The following is a 13,000-nucleotide window of genomic DNA, read 5'->3' on the forward strand; positions in this document are numbered from 1 at the left end:
AATATTAATTCTGGTACCACTCCCATCATTAATACAAACCAAGTTCTTCATATCCATTACTTCTTCTATCACCTCTCCATTAGAATCATTACTACTATCCCAAAGTGTACTGTGAGCAACCGCACAATCTTCTTCTTCTTCTTCTTATTTTTTATGGCGGTTGGCAAGCAACTTTTAGATGTGCATTACCGCCATCTACTGGAATCCGCACAATCTACTCTGCTAGCTGACAAATGAAGCAGACCCACTGATTGACCAAGTAATTCAATAATTTGATTCAGGTGCGTTGGTCGCTGCTACCTGCTGTGGTTCAGGGCTGTTTAACAGCAGTAAAATGAGTTGTTCAACATGGAAGCTCATCTGAAACCTCTCTGTCTGCGCTGTAGTTGTTGGCCTAAACAATGGGGTTTATTGTAGTTCTTCAATTACTGCTGTTCTTGCCAACATGCTTCTCTTGCAGATACCGTAAGTATCAGATGATTTACTCAAGCCTTGCTGTTGTTGGGCCTAATAACTCAATATTTTAGTGTTTACAAATACTACTTGCTTTGGAGAGACTTAAAAATACATCTTAATTCAAATCAGTTTGAATTAAAATGTTTAAGTTTTTGACCCACTTAAACAGATCTGTTCAGAGGCCAGGCACAAGGTCAGGATGTTTTATGGTTCTTGGTGTTATCTTGGTAAAACATGAGCAATAAATTGTATTGATTTTTGTAGCTAGCAGGCAGAAAGCGTTCCTTTGTTTGGGGAAGACGGGTGCCTGAAGACTGTGTGGGGTTCCCCCTCCCTTGATATTCCATAGGGGGCTGGTCAGTCTTCAATTGTAATATGCATATTTTAAGTGTGTGTCCCCCCCCCAAGCTTATTGCTTTACCAAGCATTAGTCTCATGCATGTCCACGTGTCTGTGTGAAGCGGCTAGATTACTTGTACCCTACAAATTTTGCCCTTGAAGAACATTGACTTGTCTAGATCAGCTATTTAATCCAAATCATGTTAAACCTAGAGGGGTGGGGAATCTGTTTAGAAGGCTAGATGCCTTCAGCTTGTGTTGTGGGTAACCCTGGATGGAGTTAAAATAAGGGCCTCTCCACTAGCAGGACCTCACTTGCCACATTGTCAGGACTGCAGTTCCACATCTTTAGACTGTGGGTTAGATTTAACTGCTAAAATCTAAATGTGTGAGGACTATGCTATTTACATCTACAATTTCTCTTCTGTCCAGGAAACCTTGCTTTACGGGGCAAGGCAACACAGTCTTGGCGCTACAAAGGAGACTGGGATGCATTTGTTGATGCCTACAATGCTATTGATGGTAACAGAAATCCTGATCTTAGAAAAGGCTCATGCACCCACACCGCAGCACATGATAACCCCTGGTGGAGGGTGGACCTGCTGGACTCCTACGTAGTCGACCAAATCAGCATCACAAACAGACAGGACTGCTGTGCAGAGCGGCTCAACGGGGCAGAAATTCACATCGGCAACTCATTAAAAGATGAGGGTGCTTCAAACCCTCTGTGAGTGATCTGCATCAGCTTAACTATGACATGTGTGATACATGTATACAATTCTTCTTGCTTGTCTACTAGGGTTGCTACAGTTTCTTCAATTCAAGGAGGCTCCAATCTTACTATAAAGCTCTCTGAAGGTGTGGAGGGACGTTATGTAACCATTTTACTGCCTGGTCCAAGCAGGATTTTAACACTCTGTGAAGTGGAGGTCTGTGGGTACCCGGCCCCAACCGGTAAGGCTTTGGCAGTAGAGCATCCACTACCACCAACCCAACTTCTTTCAACATACAAATACACTGAAATGTAGTTAATTGGAGTCCTTCTCTGCAGTTGTGTGAGTGTCCCCCACCCCAAGTGGTAAAATGTTACAGTAACGTAAAGGTTTATTGACAGTAATTTAAACTTTTTAAATCTGTTCCCACACAACCTTCCATGACAATCTGGATACTGGAGGGTGACATTGGTAAAATTATCTTGCTGCAGAATGCAAATATGACAGTTTCTACTGCAACACTACAGGGGAAAAGCGGCATCTGGAAATGCTGTGAACAAATGTTTGGCTTGGATTATGAACTTTAGAAATCCACTGTCACTTTGGTAGGTTGCTCTGCTGCAGTTCTAGAATTTGTACCACCATAAGCAAGAGCTGCCCCAGAGTTGAGATGCATTAACTTCCCAGCTGCTTGTTGCACTGTTCTTCAGTCACTTGCTCAACCTCAAATGAGGCAAAAATCTTCACATCTTGGAAGATATTTCTGTAGCAATAAAATGTTTTTTATTTTTTTATTTTTTTTTTTTTTTCCCTTCAGGTGAGAACCTAGCACTTGATGGCAAAGCAACCCAGTCATCCCTGTATGGGTCTGGCTTCCCATATAATGCCATTGATGGTAATCGTAACAATAACTGGGAGCAGGCATCCTGTTCACATACGAAAAATGACTACAGTCCCTGGTGGAGGCTGGATCTGCGCACCACCCACAAAGTGTCTTCCATCAAAATTGTCAACAGGGACATTCTCCAACAACGACTTGATGGCGCTGAGGTCCGCATCGGAGATTCCCTTGTCAACAATGGCAACAACAATCCCAGGTAATTGACTAAACTGCAATGTCTGTAGGGTCTAAATCAAAAGTGAGGGTCTCTATTTTTAGATTTGTCACTAATGAAGCAGTCCTCCTAGTCATAACACTGGCTTCATTTAACAAGATCTGTTTTGTTTTTCTCCAGGTGTGCTACAATCTCTGCTCCTGGAGGTAGCCTTGAGTTTGAATGTAATGGGATGGAAGGGCGTTATGTAAACGTGGTCATCCCTTGGAGGAAGGAGTACCTGACTCTCTGTGAGGTTGAGGTTTATGGTTCCAGACTTGTGTAATCCTGTACTGCAACTATTTCTGAAATGTTAGCATCTGTTGAATTAAAAGAGATTACTTGAGACTGGTGTATGTCTTTTTGTTTTCATAAAGCAAGTGGCTAAATATCCAGGCAATGTTTGGCATCTCAAGTCCATCCAAATGGAGATGGTCAAGTGAGCCATTCGGTGACATGTCAACAACATGTGAGATCTCTGAAATGTTACTTTTAAAATTAAATGTGCGTTTCCTTAAATGTTCTCTTTGGAAATATAAAATTTTGCATTGCTCAAAAGGAAGCTGCAATGAATGATATTTGAACTGGTAATCAGATGTGGGTTCTTGAGATATTGAGCAGTAAGTCCAGTTATAAGTTGTCTAACCTTAACCAACTAAAGCGTTAATTGGCCATGTTCAACACGCAATTAAAAGGATGGTGTGAGTAGAAATACCTGATCCTCCTCTGGAGGGGGGGCAGTTGCCACTGAAATTGTACTATTTGTGCCAACTGCACTTTTATACTGAGATGTACAGGTTGTGATATCAGTTTAGAAACTTTGAGGTGGCCCAAAAAGTAATAGAATAAAATGTGAACATGCCCTTGTACAAGCATGGCAGAAGATGAATTGACAAACTGGAATGCTAAACTTAATCACCTAACCAACCTCTCCTGATAAAGAGATTCCTTTCCCCCCCCCCCCCCCCCCCCCCCAGAAAAGGACACACCTTTTCTGACCTCCATATGATGTTCTCAGCTAAAGAACCCCAGGGTTCATGCAAACAATCTTTGCTACCAAGCAGTTTCGCAGAGTACTTTGAATTTGACTCAAGGGCCCTGTTTCAGAGGGATTGGCTGAAATACCCCAAGTAGAACAGAGCCTAGTAGTTCTACCTCAATCTGTCATACTGAACAGTTTTGGATTCAGAACCAGGTTTTATCAGTACGGTAACCAAACTCCGAGTCCAATAAACCCTGAGCTAATCATGAAAGAAGCCATCAATGGAACACATGACTAGACTCGCAATGGCAGGTAATGAAGCCTTTCTTGTCAATGGAAATAATCTTTAATGAAGGCATTGGAAGAAAGCAAAACATTAACAAAATACTGTTGCGGAAAAGGGTGAGACTGGCAGAGAATTGCTGAATAAGTGAAAGCATGTTTAATGAAGCTCTATTCTCATATTTAATATCCAGGAAAAAGGAGAGGGGTCCAATTATAAGCTATCTTCAACCTTAACCAATTGGCTATATTCGGTATGCAATTAATGGGATGATGTGAGTTATTGAGATAACTGATATGTTCATCCTTTTGCCAGTGTTTGACTCTGACACCCATCAAAAAAAGTAGCTGACATTCTTGTAAGGAAAGGCAAGTATATTTATATAGCCCTTTGCAGTAATACGTCGATTGAAGTGCTGTACATGAACAGAATAATTACAATAACAAATAGGCTAAGTAAATCATTGACTTATTTCATACATTAACAAATACAGACTTCATTGTTTCTATTCATAAAGAAACTAAATATTCTTGGGGATTTGTGATCTAAAGTAATTTTGTCTAACTATTCTAAAGCTACAATTAAAATGACTATTTTCACTGGAACGAGCCAACACTAAAAATTCAAAGCTTGTTTCTATTTATACATTACTGAAAGCTACATCTTAAGGTCTCTGAGCTGACTTTTCTAAACCACAGCTAAAATGGGAGAAATGTTTCTATGCATAATAGCTTTACCAGAATGAGCTTCATCACTAAAAATTCAAAGCTTAATTGCTTCTATTCATAAAGCTACAGCTTGAGGTCTGTCATATGACCTTTTTGACACAAGCATAGATGTAGTGTCAGATGACTGTCGCAGCCAGAGTCTGATAGTGACATTATCTGGCAGTTCGATAGCACCCTGTTCCAGGTAACAGGTTTACATAACATCCAGGAGACATTGAGATGGTTTGCCTTTCAAGGCTGACGGGAAGGCCAGAGTCTGATAATAGCATTTTTGGCCAGACAGACTATTGTTTTTCTGTCTGCCTAAAAATCTTACTGGTACATCTAAATGGCAATCCCAATACAGCCAAAATTGTTCGGGAGTGCTGGTAATTGATATATCCATCACATAGTTCAGGCACCCTTGACATGGCCTGAAACAGCTGCAGACATTTTAAGAATTTCTCTATAATCCAGGTAACCACCAGCTCCAAAATAAATATGTTATAAATCCAATTTTTATAAATTTTGTACATCCTCGACTGACAAAATAGACAGACACACAATCCTCCTTTCACCGTTTGTCCAGCTGCACATGTCCCATCAGGCACAGGGAGGGCTCTCCATCCCCCAGTCTTCTTGTTCAGAAAATTTGATCAATTGCATTCAGAGTCCAGCTTACCAGATCCATAAATCACGATTTCTCCAAAAAGATTCATAGAAACAGACAGGGAGAGGGGAAAGAGAGAGGAGATAACAGTAAAGGAAAGTGTCTGCCTTCACTGAGAAGCAGGAAGACATAAAAGTTTATAATTTGTGGCAAACTCACTTTCGTATCAGTTATATACATACTTTATATAAACCCACTATATACCATAAATTCTTACTTGTAACAGCCAAAATAATGCATGCTTTCCATGAACAAATTATAAATGAAAGGTTTACTAAAATAAAAGTTGGTTTCTCCTGATAGGTGAGCCGTGATCTCAGATTCAACGTTTTTGTGGATGCTAGAAAAACGTAATCAATCCCTGCAGGAAAATGTACTTTTGTCTTTGTGAGGTTGAGGTTTATGGCTCCCAAGATGATTAACGTGCATAATGGCAACAAATCACTTCACTTTTTTGCACTATATCTGCTTTTGCTGTATAGAAATGTTTTCAGCTTTCCCTAAAAATGTGTTTATTGGTGAGTAAAATATGAAGCAAATGTTCCCCTTCATTGTGTTATGTTTATAACAAAGTAGAACTGAAGCAGCTTAATCTTATATTAAAAAAATACAAAACTGAAGTGGACTTTCTACTTTCTACAGCACCCTAAAACAACGGGACCACTGCTGAAGAGTGTGAAACTAATTTTAAAAAGAAATAAATTAAAAATAAATTAATTTAATTTAAATCATATAATCACACTGTAAAACTGAGAAAAGCATTTAACTGATGTTTAACTGGCAAACTCCAGTCTTCAAGAGCTGGAGTTTGCCACCTTTATCGGACAATGATGAATATACAGTAGATTACCATGGTGGTTAAATAAAAAGCCTGGGGTTGTCTGTGGTCTGCAGACTGAAAGACCTTATGCATTATTTAAGATGTCCTTTTTTGTTTTATTTAAATCAACATTTTATCCAAATCTGAACAGGTGGACTTGAGCAGGAACTCAGTTAAACCGCACAATCTACTCTGCCAGCTGACAAATGAAGCGGACCCCACTGATTGACAAAGTAATTCAATCATTTGATTCAGGTGTGTTAGTGCTGTTACCTGCTGTGGTTCAGGGCTATTTAACAGCAGTAAAATGAATTGTTCAACATGGAAGCTGGTCTGAAATCTTTCTGTCTGCTCTGTAGTTGTTGGCATAAAGAATGGCGTTTATTCTAGTCCTTCAATTATTGCTGTTCTTGCCTACATGCTTCTCTTGCAAATGTCGTAAGTATCAGATGATTTATTCAAACAATTTTGTTGTTGGGCCCTACATCTAATTATGTTAGTGTTCACAAATGTTGCTTTCACTAGAGATACTTAAAAGTTAATTTTACTTCAAACTAAGCTTTTGTCTTTAGGGAAGTACTACCCCTGCCCCCCAACACACACAGTTAAAGCAACTGAAATTTTAGCTCCTACACAGAAAACATACCGTTTAAATTTAATGATGGCCTGCATTTTAAGATGCGTAAAACTTAACAAGCCTTAGTCATCTTACCTGTCCAGGTGCCTTGCATGGTGAAGATGAGACATTTATTCCAAATCATCTAAGAGCTGGGGGATATGTTTAGATGGCTTGGTGCCCTGGGCTTGTATTGTAGGTAACCCTAGCTGTAGTTCAAATAAGGGCCTCTCCACTAGCATGACCTCACCACATAGTAAGGACTGCAGTTCCACATTTTTTTTTCTTTCTTTTAGAGGTGCTAAAATCTAAATGTGTGGGAATATGCTGTTTACGTTCAGATTATCTTTGTCTTGTCCAGGAAACGTTGCTTTACGGGGCAAGGCGACACAGTCTTGGCGCTACAAAGGAGACATGGATGCGTTTGTTGATGCCTACAATGCTATTGATGGTAACAGAAATCCTGATCTTAGAAAAGGCTCATGCACCCACACTGCAGCACATGATAACCCCTGGTGGAGGGTGGACCTGCTGGATTCCTACGTAGTCGACCAGATCAGCATCACAAACAGACAGGACTGCTGTGCAGAGCGGATCAACGGGGCAGAAATTCACATAGGCAACTCTTCAAAGGATGAGGGTGCTTCAAACCCTCTGTGAGTGATCTGCATCAGTTTAACTATGACATGTGTAATACATGTATAAAATTCTTCTTCTTGCATTTCTACTAGGGTTGCTACAGTTTCTTCCATTCAAGGGCCCACTCTTATTGTAAAGCTTCCTGAAGGTGTGGAGGGACGTTATGTAACCATTTTACTGCCTGGTCCAAGCAGGATTCTAACACTCTGTGAAGTGGAGGTCTGTGGGTACCCGGCCCCAACTGGTAAGGATTTGGCAAAGTTTTGATTTCTTTGCTTGACACTGCACTTATTTACACTGAAATTTATTTAATTGGTTCCCTGGATGAGCCCTCTTCTGCAGTCTCCTGGACTTAAACTTTTAAGATCTATTCCCACCCTAGAAAACCCATCACAACCTGAATATTTGTGGGGGATGGGAGTAACTGTTAAACTTGTCTTATTGCAGAACCCAGATGGTGACTTTGTTTCTGCTGCAACACTACAGGATGTTTAAAGTAGCATCTGTAAATGGTGCTGAACAAATGTTTGCTTCAGCTTATGAACTTTGGAAATGCAAAGCTCACCTTAGTAGGTAGCTCTGCTGCAATACTGAAACTTGCACCATTTAAGAGATCTGCCTCATTAAGATGCCTGTAAACTCCCAACTTCTAATTGCAGTGTACCTCAGCCACTGACTCGACTTCACAGATGTGACAATGAGGCAAAAAAAATATCCAGGAGGTGAAGCAGTTTGGAAGATTTCTTTAACACATGGCATTAACTCTTATTTTATCCTACTGTTTTGCAGGTGAGAACCTAGCACTTGATGGCAAAGCAACCCAGTCATCCCTGTATGGGTCTGGCTTCCCATATAATGCCATTGATGGTAATCGTAACAATAACTGGGAGCAGGCATCCTGTTCACATACGAAAAATGACTACAGTCCCTGGTGGAGGCTGGATCTGCGCACCACCCACAAAGTGTTGTCCATCAAAATTGTCAACAGGGACAGTTTTCAACAACGACTCAATGGTGCGGAGATCCGTATCGGAGATTCCCTTGTCAACAATGGCAACTACAATCCCAGGTAATTGACTAAACTGCAATGTCTGTAGGGTCTAAAATAAAAAACGAGAGCCTTGACTTTCAGATAACTGGTCACTGAAGAAACAGCCCTTCTAGTCATAAAACTGACTTAGTTAATTTTTTTTTTTTTCTCTCTAGGTGTGCTACAATCTCTGCTCCCAGAGGTAGCCTTGAATTTGAATGTAGTGGGATGGAAGGGCGTTATGTAAACGTGGTCATCCCATGGAGGAAGGAGTACCTGACTCTCTGTGAGGTTGAGGTTTATGGTTCCAGACTTGAGTAATCCTGAACTGCAACAATTTCTGAAACACTACCTATTTAAATAAAAATAAAAAAAATCTGACTTTGAGACTTGTTTGTGGGTTTTTATTGAAATTACTCCTCCCACTGACAAATGCCATCAATTTTGTTTCTGTGTGGGTATGTCCCCCCCCCCCCCCCCCCCCATCAGATTAAAGGCATACTATGCAACATTTTTCAGTTGATGTGTTCCATACCGTTTTGGATGATTAAATGAGTCCTTTTAGGTCGAACAAAGGTCTTCTCGGCTGCCCTGGTGGTCTGTGGGGGAAATGCCGTACTTGCAATTGCAGGAGCCCTCGGCCTGCACCCACAGGCTCAGAAGTCTCGTGCAAGACCGCGAGAGTCGGTCTTGCTTTACGGCGAGAACTTTTTTTTTCCTTTTGCATTGCGTTTGCCTGTCTGCTAAGCTCAACACAACCGCGCCTGGCTTGACGGAGAAACCAGAACAGCTGAGCAGCTTTACAACAGTGCACTTTTACTTTCACCCTCTGGGGGAGCCTTGCTGGAAAATCAACCCCGGTTGCATAGTATACCTTTTTTTAAAAGGAAGATGCAGTGACTGTATCTAAACTGGAAGTCAGTTGTGACTTCCTGGGGTTTCATTCTAGAGAAAGTGAGCTGTAGAAAAGCAGCCAAGTGTTACTCCTGAGGAAACCAGCATTGTTCTAATTCACTCTATTGTTGCTGGTTTAAGCAGTGGTGCTGGACTTCTGTTTCATATGTTGACTAAAATGCTTGGCTATTTTGCTTTTAAACATGACCTTCAGGGGTCCGTTCTTCGTACGTCACTAACTCAGCAGGATCTTGGATCGTTTGGTTCTTCGAAAGACTTCCTGCACTTGTCACAGCAACATGCGCGCCAGCTTAAATCTGCTCCAGAGCAGGCTTATTTCATGTAAACGAGATTAGATCACAGCTGTATAAGCGGAGGAGATGGCAAAGTCTGTCGTAGCCATGTCCATTTTTACGATTGCAACCTGTTGCGGAAGGTGCAAGAATAATTTGCAGAATTTTTTGAATTAATCGCGTATTGCGCAATAGACAGGATCCTTTAGTGCAGCGCGACAGTGTAATTGTAGAGAGATTTTCTTGGTGGCTGTTATAAACACTTCATTTAACAGTGGCTTTTATAGAGGAAAAAGTGGTGTTAGAGCCATAAATAGAAAATATTTAAGTTATTTGTATGATGGTTTGCTTTTTATTTTTATCCTATAGTAAGATTTGTTCGGGCCATTTTATTGTGAAGTTTAGTTTACTTTGAAAGGCTTGCTTCCTGTCGAGCCGTATATTGTATTAGAAAAAACTATGGATGGATTATCTAGACATGGAGCAATACAGTTTTACCGTGTAAACTGTGGATGACTTGGAAAAGGAAAATTTTCATTTTTTTTTTATGGATAAAGATTTTTTTTGTTAAAATTCCCAGTTTGCATGCATCCTTTACTTCCAGTGTCTAAGGAATGACACTGAAATTTGGATCTCTTGACATAACAAGTGCCTTTTTAAAATAAAGTATAATTAAAGGCTACCATTTTGTAGAATATTCTTGTATTTCACTTTTACTTGTCCCCATGTTCTAGTGGGTGCCGTGGAGGCTCTGATATAAAAGAACAAAGTAAATATCAAATTATTAAAATGCAAAAATTCATACTGTAGAAAGTGAGAGAAACATCTACCATGGACAGTATTTACACGTTTGTCTGCTGATTTTTGTCAGCCCTCTCTCCTGGCTTTAACAGATTTTGAGGTGTTTTAATTAATGACTCAAATTCGGCATAACCTTCCATTAAAAGCTTGTGTTCTGCTTGAGAGAAAAACTGTGGGCGTTCTTTGGCCATGCTGAACAACCAATAGCAGCGCTGCTGATCATTGTTTCCACTATCGATACATTTCCCCTTTTAAACAAACGCATGAACGCGCAGTTGTCTCAGATAACTCAATCCAGCCATACTAATCGTAAACAACAGGTGTGTTCGAAGAACCCAATTAGCCGGATCATGATTAGCCGGATGAAATCATCTTGGATTTGTCATTTGATCTCGGATGTTTTAAGCAACGTACGAAGAACGGACCCCAGGTGTGCTTCACTGTCTAAAATCCTAGGCTTTTATTTTGAAATAGTTTGACTTGCTCTAAATGGTGTTAGGCTTCTTGCCAAAGCCACCTAGGATTAGGTTGCCTTGTCAAACATCACATGGTTGTCCGATTTGGTTCCAAGATCTGTTATTAGTTTAGCGCTTCACCTTTCTTTGTGGAAATGCCACCAGTTTTCCAACCAAATGTATAAACTTCTGAATTTAACCCACCATGACAGTTAAGTAACATCTGAAAAGTAACCGCAGTATTGGGTGGTCTTCTGTGTTTTGTATAGAATTTTTATTAAAAGCCCCAAATATTTGATATTAAGGGAACAGGACTGTCCAGTGTGAATTGCTCAAGGTTCCTAGGAACCACCCTTTCTCTGAACATGAGCTGCTTAAGCCCAAGATCCCCCACCTCCACTTTGGTGGGAAGCAAGATCTACCTGTAGAGGTGTTGCAAGAAAAACAGCCCAGATTCTACTTCAAACTTGAAGCCCTTTATTCATAAATGAACTCATAAATCAGCTGTTTTTGAATTACATAAAATGTTTTGGTCCAACTGGACAAATTAATGCAACAAAGAAAATATTGTAAGTAGCATATCAAACTGGGCATAGCGTCACATCAATACATCAACTTCAATTAATCTCAACACAAAAGTAAAGTAATGTCTTATCAAGTGTTATGATCATCTCCTGAAGCATCAACCCTAACCCTAAGTCACATTAAAATCAACATTTACCAAACAAAACTCTTATTTTAACACAATTCTCAATGCAACTATAGGTACAGCTTTATGTGGCTCCCCTCAGCCAAGGAAGGTTCCAAGAAGTCTCTCTCCGGGCCGTCAGCTCCTGCCAACACCATCACCCTGTTCCTGTGCAGTTCTACCTCACTGGTTACATCACCCTCCATCCCATCAAACCTTCAATAAAGACTTTCATTTCCAGTCCCGTGTGTGTGGTTCTGGGTTCATCCATAGACAAATCGTGACAAATAGACTTAGACAACTTTATTTGTCATTTTGACAAATAAAGTTGAGTGCGTAGAGTGCGTACAGAACGAAATTTCGTTTGCACACAGCTTGAGAATTACAGTAAATTACAGGATAAATTGCAGCAGTGACTTAACAGTAAACAATTTAAATGTAAACAATGCAGGAGAAAGAGACAGTGTGCGATCACATGTATGTGCAGAAATTAATTTCTCAGATTAATTTCCTTTCATTAACAAATTGATTTTGACAGCTCTAATAAAAATGTATGTGATGACCCACTGAAATTATCTCGGGAAAAGCTAAATAAACTTATAACTCAATTATCTTTAAGAAAGAGATATGGAGTTTAATTTGTTTTAAAAAAATCACCAGGAGAGGGATGGCAGCTGTAGTTATGATCATCTTGCACTGCCTCCAGGTCGGACCAATCGTCTGAACCCCTCAAGGTAAGTTCTTGAGTTCTGAGTAAAAGTTATCAATTTATTTATTTATACTTATTATTAGTCTCTAAAAGTAGAATGGGAGGGAAATCCTTTAGCTATCAGGCTCCTCTCCTGTGGAACCAACTCCCAGTTTTGGTCCGTGAGGCAGACACCCTGTCTACTTTTAAGACTAATCTTAAAACTTTCCTTTTTGACAAAACTTATAACTAGAGTGACTCATGTTATTCTGAGCTACCTTTATAGTTTTACTGCTATAGGCTTAGGCTACTGGAGGATATCAGGATCTAATTTTCTCACTCTATAGAGTTCTACTGTTCTTCAATTATGCATTATGTGTTGTCATTTCTGCTTTAACTTTCTGTTCTCTCTCTTATCTTCATAGTAGGTACACCTGGTCTGGCGTTCTGTTAACTGTGACATCATCCAGAGAAGACGGCTCACACGCTATTACCATCTAATGTAGAACAGATTACTGGATCAATGTGTGCTTCTGTGCTTTTTTGTCTCTCTTGTTGTGTCTCTGATCTGTCTTCTGTAACCTCCAGTCGGTCGAGGCAGATGACCGTTCATACTGAGTACCGGTTCTGCCAGAGGTTTTCCTTCCCGTTAATGGGGAGTTTTTCTTCCCACTGTCGCTTCATGCTTGCTCAGTATGAGGGATTGCAGCAAAGCCATGTACAATGCAGACGACTCTCCCTGTGGCTCTACGCTGAGATATGGAAAGTTTTTTTTGTTGTTCAAGCACTGTGGGACAAGACTCTGACACCGGTCGTACAGAGACCTGACAGC

At 40.2% G+C, this 13,000-nt stretch overlaps 1 protein-coding gene across 5 annotated transcripts in view; it reads left to right on the forward strand.

Moving 5' to 3' along the window:
• The first annotated feature begins 325 nt into the window (after positions 1-325).
• LOC105935534 (fucolectin-7) overlaps positions 326-13,000 on the forward strand; it is a 44,595-nt gene continuing 31,920 nt past the window's right edge. The window contains exons 1-5 of one of the 5 annotated variants that reach the window (XM_036135348.1): positions 326-465; positions 1,228-1,522; positions 1,595-1,749; positions 2,326-2,605; positions 2,744-2,950. In XM_036135348.1, the coding sequence (XP_035991241.1) occupies positions 402-465; positions 1,228-1,522; positions 1,595-1,749; positions 2,326-2,605; positions 2,744-2,888 (939 nt within the window). In that variant the 5' untranslated portion in view covers positions 326-401 and the 3' untranslated portion in view covers positions 2,889-2,950. Of the gene's footprint in view, positions 466-1,227; positions 1,523-1,594; positions 1,750-2,325; positions 2,606-2,743; positions 2,951-6,362; positions 6,503-7,041; positions 7,337-7,411; positions 7,564-8,108; positions 8,389-8,525; positions 8,724-13,000 lie in introns of those variants that run through there. The other 4 variants (XM_036135350.1, XM_036135349.1, XM_036135346.1 and 1 more) reach the window with 4 other exon arrangements.

The sequence above is a fragment of the Fundulus heteroclitus genome, chromosome 3, assembly GCF_011125445.2.
Source record: "Fundulus heteroclitus isolate FHET01 chromosome 3, MU-UCD_Fhet_4.1, whole genome shotgun sequence".
In the NCBI taxonomy this organism is placed as follows: Eukaryota; Metazoa; Chordata; class Actinopteri; order Cyprinodontiformes; family Fundulidae; genus Fundulus; species Fundulus heteroclitus.